General features: G+C 40.8%; 1 protein-coding gene across 2 annotated transcripts in view; it reads right to left on the bottom strand.

The window, feature by feature from the left end:
- LOC135161937 (fringe glycosyltransferase) overlaps positions 1-13,163 on the bottom strand; it is a 42,938-nt gene that overhangs the window by 4,827 nt on the left and 24,948 nt on the right. Inside the window, exon 6 of one of the 2 annotated variants that reach the window (XM_064119953.1) lies at positions 5,900-5,985. In XM_064119953.1, coding sequence (XP_063976023.1) covers positions 5,900-5,985 — 86 coding nt within the window. The remainder of the gene's footprint in view (positions 1-5,899; positions 5,986-13,163) is intronic. The other variant, XM_064119955.1, reaches the window with a different exon arrangement.

Raw genomic sequence — 13,163 nt, 5'->3', positions numbered from 1 at the left:
TTTGATTTTTCAAAAAAGTCCTGAGAGAATTAGAATTCAGAGAGAACTAAATTTCACGTCAATTTTACGATTTGTTCCGCGAAATTTAACGAGCCGTAGAAATAACTCATGAGGTTCATGGAAATTGTTGAAACGTTCAAGAATTTTTGGCTATGGAAACGATAAATCAGTGATTTTCGGGGAAATTTTAGCGCTTCGGAAAATATTACGCGAAAATTTGGGTTTTATTTAGTGATGAACCTGAAAATTCACTCAACGTCGCCGATTTCTTCTGCTGATTTCCACTAACAGGTGCACGATAGCTTCAGCCAAAATTAACTTGGCCGAGACACTATCGAACATCGGAATTCCCCGCGGAATTCGCAGCACGACTTCATGACCTTCAAATTGATTTTTTAGTTATAAAATACATAAGAATTCCGCGTTAATGTCTTACAAAATCTAAGACATTTGGAAATACAAAGGATTTTACTGCTGATTTCGATTGAAATTTCCAATCACTCTGTCGAGCTTCAATCGAGTCAACATTTACCATTCAGAAACCGTTAATGGTTATTTAAATGACTCCAGGATCCCGACTATAAATCCTTCAGACTAATGAAAAAATGGAAGGGTTCAAATGAGAGAACATTGTCATGTAAGAATATCGGGCCGGGGTTAATTGGATTCTTTTTCCCGGGCATATTGGAGGGTATCTTCAATCTTGGCCCTCCGGTGGTAAAACCAATTTGGAATTCCATCGGATGAGTTCCTCAGCCGATCTATTAGCAATTTCTTTTCAACTAGTTTTACGGTGTTCTTTATTCATTAATCACTGACCCATCGATCGTGGCATTTATATTTGAAATTGAATTAATCCACCGAGATCGACTGAAACAATCGATTATTGCCTACTCCCAATCGATCCCTTCATAATCCATTAATGGAAACCCGAGGAATTTTCACGATTAAAAATACAGGCAAAGCACCAATCAACATCGCGGCCGCGATCGCCCCACCAAAAGACATATCCAAAATCGATTAATCAAACTGGCAGCTATTATCGAAACATGACAGCGGAAATTGAAAGTGACATCGCCGCAACTATAACCAGTCTCCTGAAATTCCTCAAGATTGGCGATCGATTAGAATAATTGGAGTCGAAAAATCGTCTCGCCCTTCGTCTCATTAATCTCGAATATCCCTGGAATTCTCGAGTTCCCCTTTCGCATCGGCCATCAAAGCCATTACTTAGTGTGTTTCTCGATGCAATCACGGGTCAGCCAAGAGTCACTGTCTCCCAAACCTCATAAAAAAAAATCACCAGTAGGAAAAGGGCCGACTGCACAGGGATGAAGGGAGAATAGAGGTAAAAATGCAAAAAGAAATGAAAGACGCGGGACTCTGTCTCACCCACTTAACCCCGAAATTTCGATTTCGACAGCTGGTATTTTAACGAGGCCGATATTCTCGCGAATTTGCTCAGAACCTCCTGACATTTTTTTTTTCATCCACCCCCACCCCACTCCGCCCTGTTCCTTTGATTTTATTATTTCACTCGGTGTCGGCGCTGTTGGCAAACCGAAAGCCCCAAGAATGATACGGGTTTTGGAGGGGGGGAAAAAAAAAAAAAGAAAGTGAAAAACGATTGTGAAATCATGGCAATGGGAGATGAATTTTGGCCCAACTAATCTGGCCAATTAAAAAGCGTCCGGAGGTAAACCTAAATGTTTACGGAGGACTACGAAACGACGTTTCGGTCAGGGGGTGGAAGATTGAGGTGATGGGAGGGGGAGGGGGGGGGGAATTCGACCTGTGGTATTCACTAATGAGTCCGTCCCTCTTTCGGGATGAAGGGGAGACGCGCCCCTCCGCCCGTCGCTGTCCAATCGAAAACAGAAAATGTTAATTAAGCACTCGCTAGTCTAGTTATTTTCTTATCCACTTTTAATTGGATACGACAAAATTTTTCGAAGGGGTATGAAATATTCGGCTTGATGTCGCCGGCCGGTGCAGTTGAGATTATGTTGACTTTAGTTTTGAGGGGGAAATGGTTTAGTGAAGATGAGATTTAATTCAGTCGTTCAGGTGCGGTTTAAAAATTTATTTTTAGATTTTCTTTCGGAGGAAAGGTGAGATACTGGGGAGTTGTATTGAGTGAGAGATTTTAATTGGACAACGCCGGAAAAATTCACATGCTGGTACTGGAATTATTTTCAAATTTACAGTGGAAAATTTCTGTAGTGTCCAGAACAACTGGTAGAGCCTAATGGAAGAAATTCTGGTGATGACACCAGGAAGAAGCTCTAAACCTGGCTCTGCACCGGGATAAATGCAAATGCCAGTACGGGAATTCGTTGCGATGGTCCGAGAAAATAAAAAATCCCACGTTTTGACAAAACACTAAGCAACAATAAAAATAGTTGGTCAGTAGGACCATTTTTGTGTTAATTTATCACTTTTTGTAGATAAGTTTGAATGAAGTCCTGGAGTTGCACCAGAAAAATTCCCAGTGTCTCAATTTCGTAAAAAACTTTCATCTCTTCGCCAGAATTAATTTTTTTCTTGATGTGCACAAGTGACTCGCCAACGTTATCCACAAAATCAAAAAAATATGATAATGAAAGAAAGTCACATTTATTGAAGACCTCCGTTCCGGACGTGGCGTTTCCTTACACCGGCAATTATCGCAGTCAGCGAGGCCCATTCTTTAGCTACCAGATGGGTAGGAGGCGCGTTCTCACGTTGAGACCCCTCGCGACGGTACCTTCTGCGGTAGTTACAGAAGACATCGACCGTTCCACTCGGTGCTCCCCAGTATCGCCTTGAGAATAACAACATAAACTTCATGTTCTGGCTTATTTTTTCCCCCCCGTCTAATTTTTTTTTTCGCAAACGAATCGTCGACTCGATCGTACTATCTGTCACTCAGAGCTGGACTGAGGGATGGAGGCGCATTGGGAGTGACTCTGGAGTCTTAATTAACCCTTGATAAGCAGGAAAAAGACGAGTCGTGACAGCCATTGGAGAGGTCTGCAAAACAAAACCCTTGATTGCCGCCCACGCATGCAATCTGACTCGGTCGTTGGGCATCACTCGGTGAAGGACACGTCCCTTTTTTATATTCATTTTTATCATAATATCCTTTTAAAAATGCATCGCACACCAAAGCAAACATTTTCTAAGACAAGTCCTGGTGATAATTCGGGTAAAGCCACATAAAATGGTGCCCAAAAAAAAAATCTGGTGCGATCACCAGAAATTTTATTGGCTAAATCGCGAATTTTTCTTGATTATTTTTTTCATCCCAATTTCAACCAATCAAATGGTGGCATTTCCCGTCACGTGGTACAAGTGAACGGTTTTACTTCGGATATTTTTCGGATATTTCCCTGTTTGTTGCTAAGCAATGAAAATATCCGATAAACAATTTATACGCGTTTAAAACCTGAAAACTGTCATTAGAAAACATCAAGTTCAACGATTTTATCTCGACATGAGCAGATTTGGGGGAGAATCTTTGGAGATTATTGATCAAAGAATTAAAAAAAATCTTCCCATCAATACGGTGAAGACAAAAGCCACAATTTGGAAACAATTCTCTGCATTTTGTGCAGACAGAAAATATACGCTGGAAGCCACAACAACGAGTGAAAAATTATGTGATATTTTAAAAGATTGGGCTTATAATATGAAAAAAACTAATGGTGAGGATTATAAAGAAAATGTAGTAAAAACCATGTGGAATCAGACCGCAAAAATGGTTCAAGAAAAGTACTCCAAGGAGTTTGAGAGAGAGATCGATCCCTTCAAGAGTACAGTATTCCAATCAGCTCGGGACGCCAGGAATGCTAAGAGACGTGTACTCCAGTCTAATCCTGATAAAAGAACAACTAGTGCAACAGCTTTTAATAAAAGTGACCTTGAAGCTATGATGAATGTTTGGGATGAAGATACACCAGAAGGATTGCAGAGGAAAGTTTTTATTATTATTTCGGTGGAATTGGCTTGGAGAGGGGGTGAAGGAGTATCAAGTATGGTGCATCATTTCAGAGAGGAGCTAAAGAACGATGGTTCACTCACAGGGCGGATTGAGTATAATCCTGTCTTTACGAAAACAACCCAAGGTGGAGACAAAAAATGCGCCAATAGCAAGTGGCTAATCCAAAATAAGGATAATCCTCAAAATTGTCCAGTCAGATTGCTGAGGAAACTTTTTTCAAAAAGAGGAGGTAATAAAACCACTGACAGATTATTTTTGACAGCAAACCACAATTGGGAGGAAGAATCAAACACGAGGTGGTATAAAGACGTGCCTGTTGGAAAAAATTTGATTGGAAAATGGATTAATGATTCAGCTAAAAGAGCAGGACTTGATATCGACCACAAAAAAATCACAAATCACTCCAGTAGAGCAACTGCTGTATCCACTTTGGCAAAGTCGGGCATTGGAGAACAGCAGATCATCAAAATAACTGGTCATTCAAATGCTAACTCCATAAAACCATATCTGCAACTCGATCAAGAGCACCATGAAAATATTTTGAATAAAATGAGACAAGATCCACCCAGAGTCCATCCCACGCCATTCGCAGACTCGACCAATCCCCACCTTCTAACTAAATCTAATCCCCTCGGACCCAATATCGTGTATAATAATTGCACTTTTAATTGCACGAATTATCATGCTAGTTCATAAGATATTCTGGTTGTAAAAATTGAAACTTGAGATTTCCTAATAAAACCGTTTTACTTATACCATATGACGTGAAATGCCACACATTTAATTGCTTGAAATTAGAATGAAAAAAATAATCCAGCCAAATACCCCTCGACCTTCAAAATTAATCGGATATTTCCCTCCAGTTTCCCTGCGTAGCACCGATCGGGATAAGTTTCGCAGAAAAACCCTCGCGCTTCGCGCTCGGGTTTTTTAACCTGCGAAACGTATCCCTCTCGTTGCTACGCAACGAAACTCTCGGGAAATATCCGATAATTTTGAAGGTCTTGGGGTATTACTACTGAAAAATTTTCTTCGTGCGAAAATTTTCCTAAAATCCCCAGAAATAGCACCAGAAATCCTGAGAAATTTAATCTTAACAGTACTACATTTTTTCCCTGTCGAGGGGGAGGGTGTGATTTTTCTAGTCTTTGTATTAGGATTTTTAAAGACAATATCTCTCTGTGCAGTGGGTAGATTAAAAGGAAGTCACATGCTGTATGGGTGAAAAACGCGAGGGGAAGCAAGAGAACTAAGAGAGTACTAAAAACAATACCGTAGAGGGAGCTCTCGGTGAAGACGTGATGGGATTGCCCAACTGAATTTTAACTCAACTTCATGAATGAATCTTTCATAATTTTTTGCCCCTGCGTCCATCGATTCATCTACATTCCCTCCCCCCCTCCTGCCCTTTTCCCGTGAAGTAATTAACGATCGAGATAAATTGCAATGACTCAATATTGAAATTGAATACATGAATTTCACTCAGATTGACAATATTACTGAGTTTAATTGCGAAAGTTGGAATTTATTATTGAGATTTTCTAATTTGACTTCAAGAGCAGGGGATAAAGGATGTATTGGCACCAGAAATTGTCATGTGTTGACACATGTCACTTGACTTCTGGTGCCTGGAGCCAGCAACTTTTGTTTTCATAAACAGCACATCATTCCAACTGCACCAGAATTTCTCCACAAAAATTCTGACTTTCACTAGTAAAAATATATCATCTGAGGGACCTATTAAGGGCCAACTCTCTCATTAATTAAAACTTCGTTAATGATAAAATATTTCTTTGTCATTGAAATTCTATCACCGGGAAATTCCTGAAATAACTGGCGTAATAACGTGAAATTGACTTGATTTAAAAGTCCCAGAGTTACTCAATCACCTGAAGAATAATTAAAATGCACACTCACCCAGCCACCGGTACCATCTTGAGTGCCAGCGCCCTGCTGATACAGAAACCAGCGCCCCCCGTGGCGAACCAAAATTTCACCTTCTGCTGGAACAAAAGAGTCATTTTCATCGATTTAGTTTATTTTCATAACGACGTATTGATGAGTGAATGAGAATACCAAATTGTTGTGGGTATCGTACGATGTAATATAGTGTATCTGGATATATTCAAACCGCCCTCGGTGGTTGTGATTATCGAACGGTTAAAAGAGGACGAGCCGGTGATTAATCTTCGTCGGGGGAAATTGATCGATTCATCGGCGAGGCAAAGGCGATGATTCGGTGCCTTCATGCCGGATTTTTTTAAGAGTTCATTAGGGGAATGAATTCATTGCTTCCGATTGGAAATCCCTTTTTTATTAATATAATGTATGAGGTGGGGTTTCTCGAATCAGAATCGATTGTCTTGGAGATCGATTCGCCAATAACCGATTTCTCTCTTCTCAAATTCATTCTGTCGGGCCACTTTATTGATTAAAGCAATCCCATTTCATCGAGATCGATTCTTTAATATCGATCTTCTTTGATCGATTTTTATATCGATTTATTTGGTCGATTTTTTATATCGATTTATTTAGTATATCGATTTTTTCTTGTACAGATTTATCTGTTCAGGGACTTCTCTTAGGAATTTCGATCTTGCCTCCTGAGTCTCCATTCAATCCAAAATCGATCCTAAACAAATCGATGCAATCGATTCAAGAAATCGATTTTTTTTCCAATCGCGGAACCCCGTGGTACTGATCCCCTTCAATTTATAAACCAATTATTTCGGTTTTTCTTTTGATTCTCCACATCCGTTCATTTCTTCTCGTTTTATTTTCAAAATTTATTTCCTCACACGTTGAAAAATGAAAAAGAAAAAATTCCCTCCCCGGATCGTTCTCTTTGACACGCAACATCTCTTCCGCTGAATGTTGCTGGAGTAATTCTGGCAAAGTGCTACCTTTACTCACGTCAACGGCGTACGAACTCGTTACCCCTGGTATGCTGCGCAATCCAGACTGTCCGAGTCATGTCCTGTGCTATCCCTACAATTGCACCTTCATCTCTCTCGATGCCATACCCATCCCCCATCAGCTTCACGCAAACATTCTATTTTGTATCTTTGTGGAAGATGCATACATACTGTACTTGTTACCAAGTACGCATATACTTAGATGTTGAGTATACTTTGAGACTCGTAATTGGATCGCTTGTTGGTAAATTAATGCCTCGGTAAAATTGTAACGATGCCATGTGGCTTTCCAACAATTCTACCTTCGTGGGACATTATATCTCGTTAACAATTACACAGAGAGATAATTTTCATTCAATTGAATATTTCATTACATTAACTGTACTTGAGCTTTTATTTATTAAGGCTTCAGTTAATAATTTTGTATAATTTTTTTCATTTCTAATTTTTTCAAATTAAAAGACCATCTGATAATACAATTCATATTAATTATTCCATCAATACCTTTTGTAATTGTGAATTAATTAACAATTTGAGTGAATGAAGACTTTTTCGCTCAAATAATTTATACCCTGCGATGGCCTTCACTCGCCAATAATTATGATTTCATTGGAAATTTGCTGAATAGCATCGACTACATGAAATCAAATCGACATGTACGAACATCTGGCGCGTACTTGTCGATCCCATTCACAGCTCTTCGCTAACTGAATTTCAATCGTAGTAGTTATGTGAATGTCTAAGCGGAATGAATTCATTTCTCCAACAAAATGCTATCCTTACTTGACGCATTAAACGGGCATTCATGGCTCGCAATGAAGAGTCGAGGGACGTGAAGGACAATATCAGGAATCCTGATCGCTTCATTAGACCTAATATACCGGGTAGCCACCCAGTCTCGATCAGATTATGATCCCTTATGCCATTGGATGCCGGTAAAACCGACGAGGCCTTCTCATCATGCTCAATTGTCAGCCAGACTATTCGTTCGCCGATTCCCGAATTTATCAACAGAAGAGGATCGCGATAATGAGTAAATGAACTCGATCAGTGACCTGAGCTGAGAAAAAATTCAAAGAAATGGTAATTTTATGATCGATCCAAATCGATCGAGTAATCCCGAACAAAAATGTTATTCCTAACGTTGTATCGTATCGAAATCCCCGAGTTGCGCGATAAATCGATTTTTCTATCGATTAAAATCATCAAATCACCGAAGACCCCAATCGATTATTTTTTCGTCCATTTATGAACATAATCGATGTCTAACCCCACGTCATATCCGATCTAACTTTCTAAACGCTTGGGGAAAGCTAGTCCCATCTCAAGTACATCTTCCGGATCTCGAATCGAATCGAAAATATCGATTTATCGGGCCCATTCCTCATTTAAACCTGAGCACATTACGCCCGTCAATTTTTTAGCTTAACATAAGAAATGAGGCCCAAATCATCGATCAAGGTCATCATTATTTGCCCCTAGCTTTTCGCTAGACCGCCTAGACAAAGCCCCTGGCGGTGTCTAGCACTATCTATCAAGAAAAAATGGACTACCGACCATTGCGAATGATTTTCGTGTGTGTGTGTGTGTGCAGCCGGATGCCTCTGGCGGTCAGGGCAATACAAAGATGGTAACCGTTGATACGTATGGACCAAGTGAAGCGGTGTGGGGCGAGTGTGCAGGTATAATAATATCAAAGTAATGGAGGTAGCCTACGTGGTTGGTTTGTAATCGGGAATACAGTGGAGGAGATCTCTGTGGAAAGGGACGTGGCAATGGAATATCCATCCCGTTTCGCATTTATATAGGCTTGGGGATGTTGAGATGGGGATAGGTAAGTACACTGGTGAGGAAGGGTGGGAAGGGGGGAAAGGTGAGGTTTCGTCATGGGTCATGAGCATGGGGAGTCTCCAGCACACCGTGATTGTCTTTTATTCACGGGCGAACTACACCCACTGGCCCTCATTCCACTCGCTCTTACATCAGCGCAAGATTTATTTTGCGATCCACAAGACTGAGAGAAGAAATCCAAGGAATATAAATTCTCTGATTGATCTAAACGGTTTATTGATGGAATATTGGACTCACGCAGAATGTAGCCAAAGATTGAAAGCTTTTGTTGACATACGATGCCAGCGCTACCTTGCGGTGGCGTCCCTGAATCGCCGTAGATTGTCAAACCTCCGAAAAGTTTCCTTAGGATCTAAACCAGATAGTCCTGACTAAAATAGTCCACCTAATAATTGTATTGATCGATCGAAAAATAAATTGCCTCTCAGACTGCCGGAGAATTTGATGAATAAAATTGCTATCTCAATGGTAAATTCTCACAAGTGATAAACTTGACATTGGCATTTTCCCGGAGCCCACGATTCCCCACGTTCAATAGTTTAAACAGTCCAATTCCAGATAAACCACCGAAAGTCGAAACGATTATCTCAACCGGATGCCTCTCGATTAATTCGATAGTGCCCTCGCCGATAAACCTTAGCTTTTAATGAAACTCGAGACTACTCGAGCGACAGAGAGAGGAAATCCAGGATCAGTGCGTCTGCACTGGTTCCATGTGATTGTCGTAACTTTCATTTACGAGGGGCCATGAATACCATGCAGACCTTCACCGCTCCCCTCCCTCCTCACCGTACCCAACTGCGTATATTTTCTCGTACCTGTTACGTCGAGCCACTCGTCGACGGGTTTTTTTTTCCACCGGGGGGACCAGCGAAGTGGTACTCCTACCAATTTACCATCGGATTTAATTACACGTGAGGGCAATTCACCCAACTTCGTTGATGGTAGACCTCCCCTCGCCCCGGTAATGTAAAGATCGTACAGATTCCTCCGAAACAAACGGAATGGCGAAATGACGCGTAAGTCTCTTCAGGCAAATTTACGCAGGGAGAAAGGGAAAGTTTTCGCAAATGTGTGTCATTTGTCGTAAGGAGCTTGCTCATGATCATCGGTAATCAGCAATTATGAGGTTATTAGTGCCAAGCACACTTGAAGTCAAACGAATTTTATTAGCATTTCGCGATTCGAGAATTCCGACCGAGCAAAAGATCTGGGCGTGGAATTTTATATAATAAACCATGTGATAGTGCAATGTCATTTTGATACCGCAATTTCACACCGAAAAATTGCAAAATAATATTTTTGTCACAGTACAAGTACAGGTTAATATCATACACAACTTCCATCAACGTTAACTTGGCCGATGCGCTACCGCGTGCCACGACCGATGCAATATGTCCAATATTTTTTTTCCACGTCTTGGGAAAAATTTATATAGACGTACTGGTGACAAGTAAATAGTATTCCATATTCAGTTCATTTTCTTCGATCTTGTAAATATTTTTTTTTGTTTTACATCATCTCCTGCCAGTCTCTCTCTGATTCTCCTCCCTCAGTATAATTGTTATAACCAGTATCACGTGCTAACCTGTGTTTATCTCATAAACGTAAGTTTCCATTCTATCTTTCTTCGTTAGCGTACAGAGGTGGGGTCGGTGGTAAGTAAATATATTCGCCAAGGAATATTTCTCCCTCCATCCAAATGGATTTCCTACATGACAACCCCTGTCAGAATGAACTTGGCCGATGCACTACCGCGTACCAAGATGGATGCAATTATCTGCACGATATTTTTTTCTCTTCACGAAACACGACTGTCTCTTCCTGCGGCTGAACAAAGTTTTGATGGAAATAATATCCGTCTCTGACAGCTAAGATAACCGTCAATGATGGAATTATAATCGTCGAGCGTAATCTTGAGAATCGGAAGTCAGTTCGGGTGATTCTCGGCGAATGGTTGGTGCATTCTTCTCGCGACATTAGGTGTTATCAGATGAATGAGGGGACACTAGAATGGCCGATCCAAGGTGGTTGATCTTTTTCATGTCCTAATGTGTACGGCTGTAGGTGGGCATCTCAATGGGACACACAGCTGGGGGTAGGGGCCTGCAGAACCGAGTGCGACGCTATTAATCATTTTTTAGCTGAATGGCAGGGGAGAATGTGGGTATCCAACAGTCGCACTCCGGCTCTGATGAATTTTTACTTCTGTTAATGTGCTTTAGAGCGGGAGATTTATTCTCGGCAATGGAGATATTTCATGGTAATGCTGTCCTTACGAAAATACTGAAATTAGTGAGGGATTCTTGATGAACAAAGACTGGTGAATATTTTCTTCGATGTACGACTCGAGATGAATGAGTTGCAGAGTGATGATGGGAGACTGTTGATTAATGGGAAAGTGCTCGTCGGTGGTGAGGGGAGAAGGGAAGTTCTAAGGGAACGATGAGATGTGGGTAAAACTGATTAATAGAGTAATTAATTGAGTAGTTTAAAGCTTTTAGCTACTCATTTTGAGATGATTAGGAAACTAATTCATTGTGATATTAAGAAAATAAGTTCGAGTTAATTCATTGGCAATTGATAATTTATATCACAATCAGGGCAGCGAAATCTTCAGTTACGAGGAATTTTGATATTTTTCAGTGCCAGAATTTTTACAAAAAAAAAAATTCTCCGTATGAATATTCCTCAGAATAATTTCTTTAGACTTCAGCTCCTCCAAACCTTCGCCGAAAATTAATGCACGAAAACAATTTAACTGCATATCCGGGTGTGCGCCACATGTGCCACCGCCGTTTGCTTTATTTTTCCACCTTCCATGCCACCACATCTTCTATTTTTCATCCTCACCACTGGACTCCGTACAAATGTGATGCCCCAGGAATTCACCGCCACTGTATATTGGAAAGAACCCGGGGAATGACGACTCGGGTGTAATAACATCGAAAAACCACCCCGAAATGAATTTTCAGTTCGCGATAACTCGAATTTTTTAGCAATTTTTCCTAACCCTTTTCTCCCCCCCACACAGTGGCATGCGGCATTTACTCCACCCGCGGTGCCCTCACCAGAAGCATTCTCTTCAGCCATTAAAAGAAACCACCGGGCGAGTTCAGAAATAAACATCAAGTTTTATCTGACCAGGGCAAAATAGCGGTTTTACGGTTACTCAACGGGTTATCTGGGCGATGGTATCCTACTGGAGCAAATGAGCATTGAGGAGTCATATTGCGACTGGCTATCGGACATTTTCCCCTCTCTGAGGAGCACATCGGGGGCCTTTCACCCAAGGCGTGGTGCAATACTCGTCCAATTATCCTCGTACAATGGACGAAGAGAAAAGTCGTACTTTAATCCAACGGAAAATATAAATTATAAATCAATACGAAATTTGCCGTCAATTTTGCTGTAAGAAATTGCGAGAAAAATTGCCACGAAAAGTAAACATTCTAAATGAATATGATATTTTGACGTCATCACGTCCTTTTTTCCAAATAATCGCGAGAAAAATTCTCAACAAGAATGAAAATTCTAAATCAGCGAGAAATTTTTGCGTAATCTCGTCAATTTTCCCGAAGAAGTGCGAGAAAAATTCCACATCGAGCGGCAGAAAATTTCCCAGTGTATCAATTTCATGGGAAATTTCCTAGAAAACTCTGGGAAACCCTTCACTAATTCTTGGAAACACTAGAAATTTTTATCTTTCTGGCTATCGTCGTGCGGGTCCGACGGATATCGGCAGCGTTCGTCACGCCGAGGTGAGCCGAACAGCTGCGCTCGGGCGACCCGAGGTGTGCCTTACAAATGGCGTCTCCGTGTCAGCGTCGGATAACCTTCGCGTGTTCTGCAGAATTATGTGATGATCATGGATTATTGGATTTATCTTTCTGTGGAAGTGTAATAAATCAAATCCTATCAGAATTACCTGCAGAAGAAAATATGTAAAAGCAACTTGTTGTGGAACCTATTAGAAGTGAGTGACGGTAGTACATTCGTTTAAATACTAACACATGAAGTTATTAACAAGTAATTAAGGAAAAAAGGAAATTTCCTCCGGAAAAATGTTCAGATCTAGACACAATGCACCTCAATTTTAATCCAGCGCAGGAATTATTTTTCAACTTCTCTCTCTTCTCTCTCTCGATGGGGGTAAAAACATAATAACGACTGCTCACTCAATCCACATCCATTATCCGGAGGTTAATTTCTCGCGCAACAATCTACCAAATTAGTTCTCCGACTTGTGAGAAGTCATTCGTCAAAAACGAGGAGAAATCGAGGAAATAATTTCCCCGACAAGTTCATGGCCAGAATGAGGATGAAGTGGCGTGAGTTGAGGAGGAAACGTGAAAGGGGGGGAAAAAATGGCTAGAATCCATATAGTGTATACGAGGGCATGTACACAGGACGTT

This window comes from Diachasmimorpha longicaudata, chromosome 4 (genome assembly GCF_034640455.1).
Source record: "Diachasmimorpha longicaudata isolate KC_UGA_2023 chromosome 4, iyDiaLong2, whole genome shotgun sequence".
Taxonomy (NCBI): Eukaryota; Metazoa; Arthropoda; class Insecta; order Hymenoptera; family Braconidae; genus Diachasmimorpha; species Diachasmimorpha longicaudata.
Note: the sequence above shows the minus strand (reverse complement) of the source record. Positions and strands in the feature narration are given on the sequence as shown.